The following is an 18,202-nucleotide window of genomic DNA, read 5'->3' as shown; positions in this document are numbered from 1 at the left end:
GAACTGTGCCTCGAATTTTAGTTCAGAGGCCAACATATAGTAGACGCTTAGTGTTTTTTGAATAAAACAGAGATCATCTTTGTTGACTATGGGCGTCAAGGTCTTCTTGCAGACTGGCTTGTATTGGTCTCTCTCTCTGCCTTTGCTGTCACCCTGTCCACTGCCCCCCACCTTTCCCTGGAATGCCTTTCCTTTCTCCTTCTGCCTTTCCGGATCCTGGGCCAGCTCCTATCCCATCAACTCCGTGAAGCTGTGTGTGGATTCTACACGGGTCGCTCCCTTCTCTGAATTCCAGTAGCATCCACGTCTGTTCTACTCATTCACTCGAAAACCCTCCAGTACTTTCTGTGCGGCAGGTGCCAAGCTGAACACCGAGAGGACTCAGGGGACTTAGAGTTAACATGTAGATTGAGCAGCGGTTAAGCTGCTAAGTCAAGTGTTCTACATCTCCTCAAATGCACAAACAATCCTCCAGGTAAGTACGTGCGCCCTATTTTGTAGATGAGAAAACTGAGGCTCAGAAAGGGGAAGAAAAGGGAATCGTACAAGATCACCAAGCCTGAAAGCGTGCAGGCAGGACTGACGTTCCAGGGCCCGCAGGGAGCATGTCGTCGAGGAGAGGACACAGATACAGAAGCTGAGGCAGATACAAAGGGGAAGGGTACAGTTTTCCAAGGGGAGTTCAGAGAAGCTTCCAGAAGGGGTGGGCAGGGACAGGGCAGAGTGGGCACTCCGGGCAGAGAACAGCAGGTCATTCACCACGGCTAGCATGCAGGCCCTGGGAAGCAGCGGGACGGGAGGAGGCGTGAGAAAGGAAAAGAGCCCCCCAGGAAGCCAGGAAGGCCGAGGCCGGCTCTGTTTCACAGGGAACCCTCCGCAGCAGAGCAGAGGGGACAGCCTCCCAAGTGGTCCCAGGCCAGCGGCGCTTCAGAGCCCCTAGCGGCTGGATCCGTTCCATCGAATGTTGTGGAAACAAAGGCCAGGCCTTGGGGTTTGTTACAAGTGCTCCAGGTGATTGTAGCAGCATTGAGAGCCACTGAGGGAGGCGAACGCGAAGGGGACAGGCCAAGACCTGCTAAGGCAGGGAGGCAGGTCATCAGAAGCTGGGAAAAGCTGGGCACCGTGAAGGATTCTAAGCAGGCACCTGCTGGGAAAGGCCTGAACTACGGCAGGGATGGTGAGAGAGGAGAAAATGGATTTGAGAGATCATTTGCAGGCAGAATCAACCAATACCAACTGGTGTTATTATTACTGTTATTCCATTTGGCTTAGTTCATTCATTAATTTCTTTTTAAGTAGGCTCTGCGCCCAAGCAAGGTGGGGCTTGAACTCACGACTCCGGGGTCAGGAGTCACATGTTGTATGGACAGAACCAGCCAGGAGCTCCTAGACTCTTACGCTAGCTGACCACTTAGAACTCTGGGATCTTCCGTGTGATATGGGATACCCACGTTATTTTTCTGCGTCATTTACTCACTTGGGGTTTGGAGATCATCCTTAAACTTCCAGGACCCAGGCCTCCCATCTCTTGTTACTGTGGGTAGCTGAATTGGTCTTGGCTCTATGACTCTGCCCCCCAACCCCCAACCGCACCACACCTCCCCTAAAGAAATCACTCCTCTTTGACGTTGGGTTTTCCGACACCCTAGGACACTCTAGTGGCTTCTACGGGTAACATTAAGTGTTCGAAACATAATTATTTTTAATTAACTCATTTTAAGAAAAGATATTTTGCTATGTGCAGCTGGAAGGCTCCAGAAAGAGGAGGAAGATTAGTGGAGAGAATTTGAGGGTTTTGACATCAAAGAACCCCATCGTCATAACCCTAAGTCAAGTGCAGAGCCGCTGTTCCACTCCTCTAGGCTTCCAAAAACACCCAGAAGCACAGTGGAGCCAGGAGCTGCTGTCACTGAGCAGTGATCAACCCCTTTCCAATGCCATCACTGCCCTGGTCTTGGGACTCGGAATTTCCAGCACAGCCATGATCGCCAGCTGCGGGTCAGTAGGCATTACCACGGGAAACAGAAAATAGGAACGAGAAGCTTACTGCTTCTCAGGGCCCCGAAGTCAGGGGCCCCAGGTGGAGGGCTGCAAGCCACGTGGGCCCACCTGTGAAGCGGCTCCCAGCCCAGTCCGGAGGTTAGTGGGGGCCCTGCATTTCGGGGAGGGGGCAGAACAGCGAAGGAGCCGGAATATACCACGAAAAGGCAGGCCAGGCGGGAGGACGTGGCACCCAGCCCGGGAGGACGCTGGGGGCTCTGCACCTCTGGCCACCCACCTTTGTACTGCAGAATGTCCTCCGTGTAGGCCAGCATGCTGGGGAACGTGCTGCTGAGGAACAGGCCCAGGCTGGCTGTCCCCACGAACAGGAAGGCGACGTTGTAGGAGAACACGAGAAGCACCAGGAAGGTCATCACCACGCCGACCTTGGACAGTAAGGACGGAGGCTGTTAGCCATCGGGAAGAGCGGGGGGGGGGGGGGGGGGGGGGGGCCTCGGGCTCCTGACTTGGAAAGGGCCACCCTGACCCCAGGGCGGCGCTGTGTGACCAGGACGCCTCCCTGTGGACTCTGTGGGAACTGCACCTTCCCCAGGCGGGGCTCCGCGGAGGAAGCCCCGGGAACTGAACGGAGGGCGGCGGCTGGGGGAGGGGGCGGCGAAGGGGCCGTCCAGACCGCTAGGCCTGTCATCACACTCAAGAAGCACTTGGCGCGGCAGTACCGTCTGTCCCCAAGGTCTCATCTGTGAGCACGGGGACTTCCAGCCAAGCCATCAGCTCTCTGCCCTCCACTCCTCACGAAGACAAGCTGCTTCTCTTGCCCCAAAAGCCACGAGCTCGCAGAGGAAGCCCAGGGGTAACAGGAGAAGCTGGCAGGGCTGGGGGTAGTAGTAGGGGTGGGTGGTGGGGTCCGCACCCTCTGGGGACCCAGGAGAACCTCCCAGGAAGAGGGTCGGTGGCCGTGGCAGTTTGGGCCCCCGGACCCAGGGCTTCAGCTCAGACTCCTGTGACCAGATTCCTGCTTGCGGTTAGAGACCCCTGGGATGTGGACTCAGGGGCCAGAGATTTTTCTAGTTCAGAAAGGGTCTCTGTCACATGGGCATTGTTTTGTTAAGTCACGCTTTTTCTAAATTCCTTAAAAATGCTTTTAGGTCAACACTGAATTCATTCTTTCTTTCTTAAGTTTTTATTTATTTATTTATTTATTTGTCAGAGAGAGAGAGAAAGAGAGCACACACAAGTAGGCAGAGTGGCAGGCAGAGGCAGCGAGAGAAGCAGGCTCCCTGCTGAGCAAGGAGTCCAACTGGGGACTGGATCCCAGGACCCTGGCATCATGACCTGAGCTGAAGGCAGTGGCTTAACCATCTGAGCCACCCAGGCGCCCCAATACTGAATACTTTCTATGCAAAATTCCCCTGGGGGGGGTGGAAATTCCGCTGGGAAGAAACAGGCAGCTTGGGTCTGGAGGCAGAAGATCCAGGTGTAAGTACCAAGTCTGGGGCTTTGAGGTCCTTGATCTCTCTGATTCTAGGCCCTTAGTGTGCAGAATGGGTTACCAAAGCTCCCCTGGAGAGTGCTGGAGAAATGACCGCCGCACAGGGGCTCTTAAACTGTGAGTCTTCAGACAACGCTCACTCCTCGTATTTGTGTTTTGAGCGTAGAAGGTATGTAAGAAACCACCTCCAGCCCCACCCCGACCCTGGCTGATTGACAGATAAAATGATCCTGGGCAGAGGGAAGGGATGGTCACCCTCCTCGGGCCGACCCCAGGGACGTGCTCCAGCTGGAAGCCAGCAACGGCCACCCATGAGCGCCCTGCCCTTCACCCTTCTTTACCAGCCCCCCAGTCTCTATGCAAGATCTCAGTCTCAGACTGTGGCTCAGAGGCCTTGTCAGCCTGTCCCCGAGGGGGTTCACAGCAAATGGCGGCTGATGGAGAGACACTCTCTTCACAGCGGAGAAAAGACTTCTCTCATGCAGTAAAAATGCAAAAGCAGTCGACATAGTTAAGCTTCCAAATATAATGTATTTCTTTGGCACAGAAAATGGCCCCACAGCCTCACTGCTCTTTCTTCCTCCTCTGCTCAATCTTTAAACGTTGGCGCGGCCCCAGACTCCCCTGGCTCTTCTTTGTCTGCATTTCCTGCTGGTCCAGCGCCCTGGTTTCAAATATCTCTACGGCCAGTCTCGTCCAACTCATCCCTCCAGCCACGACCTGGGTCCAGAGCTCCAGCCTGGCACGAAATACCGCCCCTTTGATGGGTGACTGGCTGGCTGACAGGATTGTCCAAACAGAACTTGGCCTTTCCTCCCCCAAACCGACTCTTCCCCCTGCCCCCCAACATCAGTGATGTGGGCCCAGCGGACAGGCCCTGGATCTAAGGTAGTCCTCAATTCCTTATTCCCACCTCTCCTACATTCAGGCCAGGGCAAATCCTACCACCTCCACCCAGATAAAAGGTAGACTCTTGGACCTCTCCAAAACCATCCTGACCACCTTCATCCGGTCGCAGCCTCTCCTGTGTGGACTCCGAGACGGGCTCCTCACCATCTCTCTCCTTGATTGACTCTCACCCAGGACAGGGGAGTATGTTTTTGAAATTCAAAGCAGATCATGTCCACTCCCTGCTTCACACCTACTGAAGGCCTGCCTTGCTCCCACTTTGAATAAAAACCCAAACCTGGCTTACAAGGCCTTTTGCAGGATCTAGCCCACGTCGGCTGCCCCCAACCTGGTTCCCTGCTCCCTGTCGCCGACCCTGCCCACCATGCTCCCTCCCAGTTACCCAGTTAACTCCACCCTTGGGCCTATCAACCAGCAGTGGCCTCTGCCCAGACCATTCCCCGTTCCGTGCCACCGTGGCACTGGCCCCTTCTGGAAAGTCAGTTCCCAACTTACATGCCTGGGGCAGAACCAGGGCTTTGAAGATGCTGTTCCTGCTCCCCCCACCGCCCCCGCTGCCTGGCCACCCCATTTTCAAATCAGATTTGAAATTGTAGGAAATTTACAGGAAAGCCATGAAGAGTCACCCTGAAAATCCCTAGACTTGGGGGAGTTTGAAAAACACCTCTCTTCTTTTAGCCTGGGTGACAAAAGCTTGAATACGCCCATGGCCAGCTAGCAGCTCCACCAGGCAGCCCTCCTCCCACACAGCCTGCTTCCCACCTGCAGGCCACCCTCATCCCGACCCTCCCCTGCCCATCTTCTTCCCTAGCTGAACTTCCCCTATGGCTGTTCATTCACCGGGAAGTGGTCGTGGAGACCCAGGAGAATAGGCAGCAGGGTGACCATGAATTTAAACATGAAAGGACCGTTCGGAAGAAGTCGCAGTGACTATAGGACAGTCACTGGGCAGGTGCGGAGCCAGGAAACTGACGCAGGGCTGTGGAAGGGTAACCCTGATTGGGTGCCCACCAAAGGCAGCTGAAAGGCCCTGAAAACGATTGAGGTACCATGGCTCCTCTCTCTGCACCCCAGTCTGAATCTCTGAGGGAGGGGCCCAGGAATCTGTCTTTTGCAAAAGCACCGGTAATGTATTTGGGAGTCATTTGCTCTAGGATGGTGTTTTCCCACGCTTGCTTGATGACACGAACCCCTGGGGTGTTGGTTAAATGTATAGATCGCTAGGTTCCCTCCCCTGGACACTGCGGTTCATGAAGCCTGGGCTGGGCCCAGGAATATGAGTTTCCTTTTAAAAAGCCAGTAGTCCGGGGCGCCTGGGTGGCTCAGTGGGTTAAAGCCTCTGCCTTCGGCTCAGGTCATGATCCCAGGTCCTGGGATCGAGCCCCGCATCAGGCTCTCTGCTCAGCCAGAGGCCTGCTTCCTCCTCTCTCTCTGCCTGCCTCTCTGCCTATTTGTGATCTCTGTCTGTCAAATAAATAAATAAAATCTTTAAAAAAAAAAAAAAAGCCAGTAGTCCAGGTGCGTTTCTTATCATCAATGGCTAAGTCATATGGGGGCTTCAGATGTTCTTCTCCCCCCAGACTCAGAGTCCCACCCCACTGTCCTCTGTCTAAGCAGCTGACCTTGGGTCTCGCAGAGGCTGGCCACCTGGAGCACATGTACCCCGACTCTTCCACCCCATGACCTGCTCCTTCCCTGGAGCACCCCCTCGGCCTCCTCCTCACTGAGCTTCACGCTCCCTTCTCCATTCCCACCCCAGGGCCCTTCCTCTCTAACAATGGCATCTGCCCAGACCCCTCCTCCCAGGCTTCCTCCCTTTCTCCTCTGCCTACACACAGGCTCCTGTCAAGCAGAACTCTCCAGCTCAGAAATATTTGCCACAGTCACACCTCCACTTCCTGTCTCCCTCTCCCTCTCAAGTTTGGCTTCTGCCCCCACTACCTCCCATCTACAGTGAACGGGAATTTCTTTCTTAGAGGTTATCGACCAGCACAAAGCTAACGATAAGGCCTTTCTTGCAGCTCATGGTCTCTGGTCTCTGTAGCCCCAGCATTATTTCCCGACCCTCTTTCCGCTGGAAACTCAACGCAGGGAAGTACTTTTTGACAGTGGATTTGGCTACCTGGAAAGGGATGAGTTCCCAGTCACGGCAGGTATGTAAGCAGACTGTGGACCCCTAGAGGGGATGTTATAGACGTGCCTGGAGCCCCGGAAGGGAGGCTGGGCTAGATGACCTTACAGGAATCTGTAATTTAGACTCTTCATCACAGATGCTGACACGGACACACATCAGGTCTGAAGGTTTGGGCCAGGACACCCAGCTGTTGAGACGGGCCAGTTCCCTGAATGCCATCCTCCCTTCTAGTCTGGCTATGAAGAGTCATCTGGGAGAATTTCAAAATGCAGATTCTGAGGCTCCAGCCCAGAGATGGTGATTCGGGTGGCCATGGGGTTCTCACCAGCTGGGCGCCAAGAGGACACAGGAGGACCAAGGCCTGCACCTGCTTCCCTTGTACCCTTGGCAGCTTGTGCCCTGGGATCTGCTCCATTCACAGCAGTAACCACCTCTTATAGCCCCTTTCTTTTATGGGTACAAAAATCAGAGAATCAGAGAGGGAAAGAGGTTTTACCAAGGTCACACAGAGAGGCTCCACCTTCTGGATTTCCATCCCTTCCTCACCAGCGCCTCTCACTTCTGCTTTCCTCCATCTACTACATTCCTGCTCTGCTGGCAGAGTCCAGTCCTGAGCAAATGTCCTGGGGCAGCAGGAGGGCCAGGAGTAAATAGCCCTCCTGTGCTTCCAGGAAGTGATAGGAAGCCACTTACCACATTGATGAAAACCATGGTGACCGGCTTCAGTTTGGAAGAGATGGGAATGGAGATGAGCCGACCCAGGGTGATGAAGCCCCAGAAGAGGCTGGGGAGGTAACCAGCCACCTTGTGCCCCACAGAGAGCGGCTTCTCCACTGCATAGCTGTACACAAAGGCTGAATACTCGCCCTGGGGGGAGAGACAGGCCCTGCTGAGCACACCTGCGGGGCAGCTGGACCCTCAGAAAAGGAAACCCAGGGTGGGGGCAGGTGTGCTGAGGGCTGAGGAAGGACTGGTCCTGCTCCTAGAGCCTCAGTGAAAGGGGGGCTTGGAGCCAGGATCGCCAGACACATGCAGGCCTGAGCTGAGGACAGGACCCGTGCCATGCCACAGCTTACAGACTGCACCTGTCCTGAGGGGCAGGCCAAGGGAGGCAGTGGTGGGGTGGGGGAGGGGGCCTCTCTGGGTCTCCACAGGGGGCGCCGGGAGGTCTGGGCACGCAGGCACTGCATCCGGTCCCTCCACCGGAGCAGACTTCCACCACATGTCTTATCTATGAGGATGCCACAGGAAGGAAGGGTACCACGGCTGAACAAAAGGGGTGTCAGAGTGTCTCATTTGACAGATGAGGGGGCAGAGAGAAGTGAGCTGCCCGAGGTCACACCGAGAGTTGGAAGTCGACCAGGGCTAGCACGTGTATTTCCCCTTGGCCCATCTGTCTCCTGGAACCTCCTCTTTGGAGAGACCCTGATGTGGTAGTCAGTTAATCCGGTCAGCCATTCAAAAGGACCCCGACCGAATCCTACGAGACTTCCGAGGGCAGACACTAACTAGAGTAGCAGAGGCCCCTGTGGCTCAGCGGAGCTGGGCCCAGTCCTGCCTGTCGCTTGTTTACCACACGGCTTGAGAAGCTGGGGTTTGGAATGTGTTCCAGGAAGCAGAGTGCCCTCGGGTTTACACGGCATGACCTCTACCTGGAGAAATAGGGCTCTGCCCATTTACTTATTCTTTTTTTTTTTTAAGATTTTTTTGTTTATTTGAGAGAGTGTATGTGCACAAGCGGTGGGGGGAAAGGGAGAGGGCCAGCAGGAGAAGGAGACTCCCTGCTGAGCAGAGAGCCCGATGTAGGGCTCAATCCCAGGACCCTGGGATCATAACCTGAGCCAAAGGCAGACGTTTCACCGACCGAGACACCCAAGTGCCCCTGGGCTCTGCCCCTTTAAAAAAAAATGTGGGTAGCCCACCCTTGGGAACAAACCAGAGAAGCCCCTAGCCACAGAGTTAGGGAAAATAAAGACAATGGGCTAGGACAGAAGAGATAGTACCAAGGGGCTGCGAACAATTCTGCAGACAGTCTCCTCCACTTAGCATAAATGTTTGAATCCACTGCACTAGAGGTGAGGCCTTTGGGAAACCACGGTGCTTGGCTCTTTCTCTTGCTACCCCCAGCTGGAGTCTCCCGGGAGGAGGGCAGGCTCACCGTCATCCCGTCGGTCATGAACAGGACCAGGGCCGCTGTGATGTGGATGGCGAAGAAGGAATAAGGGGCTCCTTTGAAATTCTTCCTCTGGCAGCAGCTGAACAGGTCCTCGTGGCCTGGAGGAGACACAAGGACAAGGGTGAGTTTCAGCTCCTGCTCCTTCCCCCACTGTAGGCCCGGGAGAAGCAGCTGGCAGGTAGAGAGCCTGGCAGAATGGGGACCACGTCTCGCCTCCCACCTTCTACTAACTTCCACCACCTGTTAGGGACGGCCCTCTCAGTCCTGGTGGAGGCAAGCCTCTGAGCGATCCAGTAACTCAGCCCAGGTCACGCAGGTCGGTCTAGGCAGAGGGGAGGCTGGGGCTGTTGGATGGCAACCCGAACCCGCACGCTTCGGCAGGATCGCTCCAGCCCCTTCTCGCCAGGCCAGCAGTGCTGTGGCTTGTTTCCAGCCACCATTACCCAGGATGGAATCTACGTTCATCCTCTGGGGTAAGGGGACACCAGGGCAGCCTCGGTGTGGGGCTGTGGGTGGCAGAGGTCATTAGAGCTCCCACCTGGGTGTGGCTGAAACTTGGAGGACAGGGAGGAGGCATCTTCCTTCTCTGGAGGCTGCGTCTCCAGCGCCAGCTCGTCGGCAGACAGGAGCAGGGGTCTCCTCTGGGGGCAGCAGGCCAGCAGCCGCTCTTTGGACAGCAGAAACAGCACGGCCAGGGGCACCGGGAGCTGGGGTTGGGCAGAGGGTCAAGAGAGCCCCATTCCCGTCAGGCGGGCCCCTTCCCAAGCCTGGCCCGCAGCAGACACCACCACATGGTCAAACAGCGAGCGTCTGCACAGTCCTGATGGAAGACAGCTCTTTCCCCAGGGTGTCCACCTGGGAAATACACCGTCCCTGGCCAAGGGCGCCAGGTGTGTTGACCCAGCGCAGACTGGTTTAATTGCGGCCCAGCCTTAACCACATCCGTTTTCTGGCAGACAGCTCCTTGTCCTATGCCAGGCTCGGACTCATACCAGGGCTCTGGTCCTGGAGAGGGGCCAGAGATAAACTCGTTTCTAAGATCCTTACCCTGAATGGTGCCCCCACACTGCTTCATGCCGGGACATCATGTGACACTTTACAAAGACAGCTTGCGTTTGTTTACTATGCCCATTTTCCAGATGTGGCGACTGAGGCTCAAAGTTATGACTCAGTCATGACCTGTTGCAACGGGAAGAGATCAGAACGGGAAGCTACAGACCCTAAAAGCCTTAATGCCTGGTCACACGGTCGATGAGGGGCAGAGTGGGAGGGGGGCCTGGGCGCCTTGACTGTGTCCAGGGCCAAGGCCCCCTCAGGGCTTGTCTGGTTGAGGTTATTCCGAGGAGGTACAGAGCCTGTCCACAGGGACCTCGTGTGCAAACTAGAAAGCGGAGACAGGCGCTGCTTTTGATGCGGGCTCCGAGCAGCATGTACACACAAGCCCGGTGTTCCGCGTGCGGCTAGTCCCACTAAGCCGCTGGGGTTTCGGGAAGCCCCAGAGCAATGAGAGGTGTCTCCTGCCTCTGTGGTTGCCTGGAGAAGCCTCCGCCGCCTCCCTCGGGTGCCCTGCCTGCATCCAAGCTCCCCCGCCTCCAGGAAGCTCTTGTCAAGTCCGACCTCTGCTTCCTGCCACAGCTTCTTCCCGGTTCCCTTCGCTCAGGAAAGAGAGGAAGTCCGGGGGGCTGCGGAAGCTCCCCAGAGGCCCTCTCCACACCCCCCCACCCTGATGGGCGCAGCCACTGTGGACGCGGGAGGCAGCAGGGCCCATGTGGCACCGAGGGGCCCTCCCAGTCCCTGGAGCCAGGCTGGTGCATGGGGGCATTTTCCCAGGGGTGCCCCCCCCAAGAACACCAGCCTAGTGCTGGCCCCTCCCTGCAGTGCTGTCCCTGCAGGAGCTCCCTCCATACTCGGAGCTGCGTCCAGGCCAGACATGCCATGGCAACACCACACATCAGGCCCAAGGGGGAGGAGATGACCCCCCCTCAGGAGTCTGGGTCTGATGGGGGAGACAAGCCCTCCCTCCAGTCTGATGGGGGAAACAGGAAACCCTCACACAGAGGCTTGCAGCAGCAGAAGGCCGGAGTGAAGGCCAAGGGGAAACAGCTGTAAAGAGCCTGGTCACTGCAAGTGGGGCTTTCCAGGGAGGCACGTGGTGGGAAGGACGACACAGGGGACTGGCCCCGCGGAACACTGCCTTTATGAGAAGCCCATTCAGAGGAGGCGAGCTCCGCCTTCAAAGTCAGAGAGTGCTGGGTGGGCTGTGCAGGTGGGCTGTGCGGGTGCGTGTGTGAGTGAGTGTGAACATTCATGCCCACAAGCGTGCACAGCCCCGTTCTCTTCTGGGCTGCACTGTTTATCTTCAGAAACAAACCAGTATGGAAGTCCGGACATCCTGCAGCCAAGCACCTCCAGTCTGCACTTCGTGGGGCAACAGAAAACAGACCGGCCACTTAAGCCGGACCTTCCAGTTTCCTAATCCCAGAGTCTTAGCTTCGACATTGTTTGGACAGTGCTCCAAACAGGTCCCCTCTTGGCAGCCACAGGCCCAATGCTGTATTGTTTCCAAAGCAACGATCGGCACGGGCAGAACATGGAAAGAGCAAGAGATGGGGCCTGGGTTTTGGAGAGCGCTGAGGGAAGATTCTGATACAAGGAAAATTACAAAGCAGAAGAAAGGAAAAATGAGCGCTGACTCTGGGGCAGGAGGAAGGGGGTCTGTGCGGGGACCCAGGGTTCTGGCCCGGCCAGAGCATTGCTAGCCACTGATCGGGTCCTTGCTAGCTACCGATGGTCCCAGAAACGGCGTGCCACCCCCTCTCTGCTGCTCCGCAGGACTGGGTGATCTCAGAGACCCCATTCAGTGTGACATGTTCCCCGTCACTTTGAGGCCCAACAGCAGCTGGGTGCCTGAACCCAGCCTGCCTATCCCTGGAGGGGGGACAAGTCTGCCTGGAGCCAACGGAGGCCCTCAGTCATGACAAGCCATCTGGTCCTCCACCCACAGCCAGGCAAATGGCCCTCTGGAGTACTCCATCGGCACCGCCAGCCCAGGCCGGGCCCCAGCCAGGAGACCTGGTCTGTTGCTGGTGCTCCTGGCTCCTGACGGTGCTTCCCCAGCTGGAGAGAGGGCAGAGGTGCCTCTGGCCACAGCCTGGGCTCCTCTGCGGGGACCTGTTGCAGAGCACCAGGCTGCAGTCAGGCTCAGTCAGGCTGATGGGGAGGACGGCAGCTGGGCAGCAGAGCGGCCTCAGTAACTGACCCAGTCACCGTGAGTGACCTCTCTGCTCTGCTCTGTGGCAGCCTTGGTGTAGGCAGGACCCCTCAGAGGTCATCTCATCCATCCCCCAGCCTCCGCAGGAGCCCACCTCACACCAGGGCGCAGGAGAATCCCACCGACGATGAAGGGCCCTGGGGAAGAGCCTGACATCATACAGGGCTCTGTCCCTGGATGTGCTTTGTCTGGCCTCGGAGGAAAAGAGCTGGTTTCCCATGGAGCCTCAGATGGCTTGAAAGTTGACCCTGATTCCATTGTGCTAAACCTGCTCACGGCTTTATCTCCCTTGAGATCACAGTCATGGATTGTCCCCAGCAAGGACCTTCGAAATGACCTCCTGTGACCCCCCCCCCTTTGCCTTCAGATACCTCCGTGGAGGGGGTCAGTTTTCCCATCCCCTTGCTTTCCCACAGGCCAGCACGTTGCTCATAATCAGAAGAGTCTACCCTGGGAGCTGGTATGGACTGGTAGGTGTGACTGTCCACTTGTCCCCATCCAGCCCTCCCCTCATGGCACTCACATTGATCAGGGCCATGATCCAGAAGGCGTAGGACACACGGGTCCCGGCTCTGTCTTGCGGAGGCAGCTTGGAGAGTGACTGGTTGGACAAACGCCACACCTCGGCATGGTGCTGGCCCAGGACCCTGGACGCGTGGAACAGGTGACTGCCGGAGGTGCTGTTGGCTGTGCCGTTGGCAGGCAAGCAGTTGGCCTCAGACAGGAAGGGGTCGGCAATCAGGGGGCTCAGCAGAGCACCGAAGCCCACAAAGAAATGGAGAACCTGAGGAGGGAAGAGAAGTGGTGGGGGTAAGGGGGATGGCTCACGCTTCCTAGCCCATCCCCCACTTTGTGCCCCATCTGGGGAGCCCCTGCCTGGTCCCAGAGTGAGGGAGCAATAGGGAAGCAGGAGAGGTGAGGAGAGATGTTCCTCTCCACGACCTTCTTGGTCTGGGAGAACTTGACAGTGGCCCTTCTCCTCCCTTCCACTTCCTTCTTTCCCAAATCTTAACCACACCTGCGGGCTGGCCCCATGATAACATCGACCAGCTAACACCCCCATAAGGACGGGGGCTTGATAAAGGGCAGGGCTGGACAGGAAGGGAAATACAGAGAGGGGGAAGGAGTCGAGGAAACAACAAGCCCTCCCGTCTCGCCATCACAGCACTCTCGGGTTCACGAAGAACCTCTTCGGGGGGGGCGCCTAGACTCCCGTGACCACCCGGCACACAGGGAGCATGGCTGCCTTTGAGAGAGGAGGAGACCCAAGTCCAGAGATCATGACTCATCTCCTACCGCATCACCACCTGGCCTAAAGTAAAAGACACCTAGCCCCGGGGAGGGGCCCAGGAGAGGTGGCCAGGGCCCAGGGAGCACCCCGTGGCCTCCCACCACGCAGCCCCATGCCCACGAGTGGACTCACCTGGAGGAAGACGGCCGAGTCCTTCTGGTAGATCCTTACCAGCTGCATGTTGGCCACGGTGTCGATGCAGCCCATGGCCAGGCCCGCCAGCGCCATGACTGAGGCCAGCACCTGCACGTCTCGGCATAAGGGGATGATGGCAAACACCAGCGAGATGGCCAGCGTGGACGTGAAGAGGGCCCATAACGACTGGGCCAGGCTGCAGGGGCAGAGGCGTGAGTCAGGGGAGGGGCTCTGGGTTCTTCAAATACAGAGCCCCCTCCTTGTCCTCCCCCCGCCGGGCAGCCTCGGGAATGCCTCTGGTAGAAGAGGGGAGAGGGCTGCAGAAGAAGCTCTGTCATTAGCTTGGAGCTTGCAGATGCGATGTCCCTTGTGTCCCCCGTCTTCTCGGGTTGCAGTCCCTGCCGCACAGAGGCGGCCCACGATACGCACTGAAGGAAGTGTAACTGCTCCTATTTCACGTACAAGCAGTTTTAAATTGCTTAGGTAGAGGGGTGCCTGGCTGGCTCAGTCAGTAGAGTCATGTGACCCTTGATCTTGGGGTTTTGAGTTCCAGCCCCACGATGGGCAGAAAGAGAACTTAAAAATAAAACCTTTAAAATAATAAATGAATAGTTTACTCATAAACTATTATACACAGAGCTCTTTCTGTCCCTCTCACAGATGTGTGAGGGGCATCTGCTTTGAGCATCCCAAGGTAATGTGCCATATTGGGGAAACTGTGGGGGTGGGGCATGGGGCGGAGCCCGAACCCCTCCCCTCCCCAGCCGGGCTGCAGTGCGCTCTCCCCACACAGGAATGGCCAAAGGGCCCTTCCCAGGCGCCAACTAAAACCACCTGAACCAAAGCCCGAAGCCAAGGTATTTGGGTAATTTGGCACCTTCCTCCACCCCATCCCCCTGGCCCTTGGGCAGAGATCTTGGCTCTGCAAGTTTCTGGAATGGAGTCCTTGTGGCTGTCCTCAATGAGAGGTATCTGGGAAGCTGACCTTCCTGCAGAGGAGCCCACAACAGGCAGGCTGAGGCCTGTTCCCCTCAGGAATGAGGGGAAGTGAATGGAACCCGAGTGAGCGAGTGAATGGTATGTCTTAGGGCTCTGTCAAGATCACGTTGGTACGCCTTACCTAAAAACCAGACTCTGAGAAAGGAAGGATGTCTAGTGTTTTCTGGAACCACTCTGAAAGGCTAATATGGGTGAAGGACATTGGGTAGGAAGAAGGTTCTGGGGATGCCTGGCTGGCTCAGTCGGCAGAATATACTACTCTTGATCTCAGAGTTGTGAGTTCAAGTACCACACTGGGCATAGAGCCTACTTTTAAAACAAAAGAAGAAGAAGAAGAAGGTTCTGGAACAAAAAGGTTATAACGGAAGATTTTCAGATTATGAAAAGTTCTGGCAGCTGGACCTGGAGAGGTGGCAGGGGCGAGTGGCGAGAAGACCTGAGGTTCCGGCACATTAAGGCAAAGAGGGAGGCCCCAGGAGAGCTCTCAGCTATGCCTTTCCCTTGAAGGTCATGCCTCTGCCCCCTCTGGCTCTCTGCTTCTCCTTTTGGTCCATCTTTGATTACTTCCTTTATCAGAAGGCCTCTGCCGATAGCACTAGTTCATTACTTCCTCTTTTCTTGTTTCCAGGCTGATCTGCTGGGGAGATCACTGATCATGACCCCTGTCTGTTCCCAACTCTGTGTGAGCAGGAAGATGCGGACTCTGGCCACACTTCACCCCAGCCACTAGAAGGAGGGTCAGGAGGGTGGTGTCGTGAGGAGGCCTGCTCAGGTCTCTCCTGGCCCCCCCTTCCCCTGCTGACAGTTGGGGGGCCCACTGAGCTTTGTGCATTTCTGCCTCTGCAACCGGCCTCGGGTCCCCCTTCACTCCCTGGCACCCGGCGCGGAGGGGATGTCCATGTCTCCACGGGTGATGAACGCGGCAGGCTTCTCATGATGGCTCACTCTCTCTTTCCTGTTCCTTTGCCTGCACAAGATGAACCCGGCAGCTTCCTGGCTGGCCTGACTTCAGGGATAGCAAGAAGGTCCTCCTCTCCCTCTCCACTATTCTCCCCATCGAGCGTGCACACACGGGGTGGGGTGAGCTCTCCACCACCTCACTCACCACTCTGCAGTAAAGCGTGGACACCCCAAGTCAAGGGCAGACTTTGGTGAAGAGGTCACACGTTATCACTGTGGCCCCGAAAGACCCAGACGAATGTGGCTAATGACCAGCCCTGTAGGGCTGCCCGGGTGACTCAGTCCGTTAAGTGTCCACCTTCAGCTCAGGCCCCGATCCCGGGGTCCTGGGGTCCTGCTTCAGGCTCCCTGCTCAGTGGAGAGTCTGCTTCCCCCTCCCCCTCTGCTCCCCACCAACCCCTGCTGGCTCGTGCTCTCTCTCTCAAATAAACAGATAGAATCTTAAAAAACAAACAAACAAACAAACAATACAGCCCTGTAGTGAAGTCCTGAAGGAATGAAAAGTAGAAGTGAGTGTGGACAAGCTCTGTGGGAATGGGACATAGGATCAGCAAGTGAGCGTGGCCAGGAGAGCTGCGGGAAAAGAAAATGACAGCAAACCTTAGCTCACAGGCCCAGGGCGATGGTGCCTGCTGGACCCACGCGTAAACTAGGACTGAGAGAGTAAAGCAGCCGAGCATCTGGACTCGAACCCAGGTCTTCATCTTGGTAATTCCTAAGTCATGCTGCGCTTCCGTGGAGGACAGAGAGAGGGAGAGAGAGGGAGTGTGTGTGTGTGTGTGTGTGCGCGCGTGTGTGTAAAAGAGCTGGTGCTGGGCCACAGACCCCACTAGGAACCAGCGGGAACAGCTGTGGTGGCTGGAACACGAGCCCCCAGGGGTCCCTCTGGCAGCTTCAAGCCCTTTCTGGGATACCTGCTGGCTCCTGGCTCCGTGGCGAGCTTCCCAAGGCATGTGTGTCACCTGTTCGCTGCGGGCCCCGTGCCTGGCACCGCGCTTGGCCCTGAGCTGCTGTTCCATCCAGGGGTGCTGGCTGTTGCCGCCCAGATGGGAAACGTGCTTGAGGAAGGCTTGTCTTGTCACCCCACACAGGATGGCCTGGAGACTTAGAGGGGCCTGATGCGGGAGTTGTGGTACGTGACAGACAGAGAGACAGAGACAGAGGCCAGAGATAAAGCCTTAGGTAGGGCTGGGATGACAGTGCAGCAGCAGGAGGCTGGGGAAGGGTGGGGGGGGCGGGGGAGGGCCACGGTCACGGTGGACTGCCCCATCTTGGCCTCCCTCTCTTCCATTTGTACCTTCTCACCTTGTCGTTCTGGGATGCCCGCAGGGAAGATTGTTGTTCCCGGGCTCAGGGACAGCCAGGAAGGGATGAGAAAACAGAAAGGAGAGGCTGGAGGGAAACTGGCCTGGGAAGGTCCCTTCCTGCATCTCCTGCCAGCCCCAGGGCATGATTTGAACCTGCCACTTACCAGCTGGGGCTGGGGAGGGCGAAGCCCATCTTGGGCCTGAGGTTCCCGGGGGATGGAGACGTGCCCCGTTTCCTGGGGACGGCTGTGGCACGGGAAAGCCTGTGTCTCCCCCCCAGCAACGGCTTCAGCAGGGCTGTGCCTGGGCATTCCAAAACTCAGCCTGAACACATTTCTTGAGAACGGCGTACTGCTGCCAAGGGAAAAGAAGTCCCAGATACATCCCAGAGCCAGACTGAAATAGACTAATTGGTTTGGTCACTTAATGGTTTGGTCAAAGGCCCCTTCCAGGAATGTGGGTAATTGAAAATTATGGAATAATAATGTCAAAACGGCTTTGGCAGCACAAATGTAGTCGGATGTATAATCGGACTAGCATACAGAAATGTCCAATCACTATGTTGTGCACTTGAAACGGATAAAATACGTATGTCGACTACACTTCAATTGAAAATTAAAAATTTAAAAGAAAAAAAAAAGACTGGTCCTCCTAACCCTCCACTTTCCAGCGGCGGCTCAGGGCACAGCATTTACACACAGTCCCTCTGAGCTTGCAGGGGTGAATACCTAGCCATAGCCCCTCTGAGCTTGCAGGGGTGAATACTTAGCTCCTTTATGAATGCGGACGGTAAGCTCTGTCTCCTGTGGCTGCCGTGCATGTGCAGTCGGTGTGATCTTACAGTCTTTTGCTTGCTCCCTGGGATCTTTCTCCGGCCACTGGCAGCTCCCTTCCCCAGTGCTCACCTCCTCCCTGCCAGGGGAGAGTGCTCAGCAGCTCCCGGATGTCCCAGCCAGGCTGGGCCGCAGAGCCTGCTGGTCTGGGGTGACCGTGGGAGGTCGGTTCAAGGAACTGCTACAGTGGCAGCAAGGACCTACCCCTCATTTTATAGATCAAGAGCCGAGCCCCGACAGGGGAAAAGTCAGGATCGGGTTTTCTGACTCCCAATCCAGGTGAAGGCCAGCATTGTGTCATTCATTGATCCTCCCTCCCCTGGTCTTGGGTTCAGAGGTTAATTCAGGCCAGTGAGAGAGGGGGTCCTACTTCCCTAAGGCCTGGGGAGATGTAGGAAGAGCTCAGAGAGTTTAAGGAACCCTTCCTCAGGAAGCCTGAGAAATGGCCAGGTTACTCATTGATGGTTCCATGTAGAAGGTGAAATGGGGGAGGGAGAGCCTTGTGGTGCCTGCCCCACCAGTCTGCTGTGTGACCTTGAGCACGCTGCCGACCCTGCTGGCCCAAGTACTCTGCTTTACCCCGAGGATACACGTGATCACCTTGACTTGGCCTTGCCGGGGTGCTGGCTCTGGCCCTCCCGGTTCCGTGATAAGAGGAGGGGCTGCTTGGCTCCCAACCAGGGCAAGGGCTTAA

At 56.6% G+C, this 18,202-nt stretch overlaps 1 protein-coding gene across 2 annotated transcripts in view; it reads right to left on the bottom strand.

Moving 5' to 3' along the window:
* Positions 1-18,202, bottom strand: part of MFSD4A (major facilitator superfamily domain containing 4A) — a 30,405-nt gene that overhangs the window by 5,776 nt on the left and 6,427 nt on the right. For both annotated transcript variants that reach the window (XM_059146954.1, XM_059146953.1), the window contains exons 2-7: positions 13,407-13,605; positions 12,507-12,767; positions 9,251-9,419; positions 8,695-8,810; positions 7,230-7,403; positions 2,279-2,426 (exon numbers count right to left, since the gene is read on the bottom strand). In XM_059146954.1, the coding sequence (XP_059002937.1) occupies positions 2,279-2,426; positions 7,230-7,403; positions 8,695-8,810; positions 9,251-9,419; positions 12,507-12,767; positions 13,407-13,605 (1,067 nt within the window). The remainder of the gene's footprint in view (positions 1-2,278; positions 2,427-7,229; positions 7,404-8,694; positions 8,811-9,250; positions 9,420-12,506; positions 12,768-13,406; positions 13,606-18,202) is intronic.

The sequence above is a fragment of the Mustela lutreola genome, chromosome 14 (genome assembly GCF_030435805.1).
Source record: "Mustela lutreola isolate mMusLut2 chromosome 14, mMusLut2.pri, whole genome shotgun sequence".
NCBI classification, from domain to species: Eukaryota; Metazoa; Chordata; class Mammalia; order Carnivora; family Mustelidae; genus Mustela; species Mustela lutreola.
This window is presented reverse-complemented; position numbering and strand designations above follow the sequence as displayed.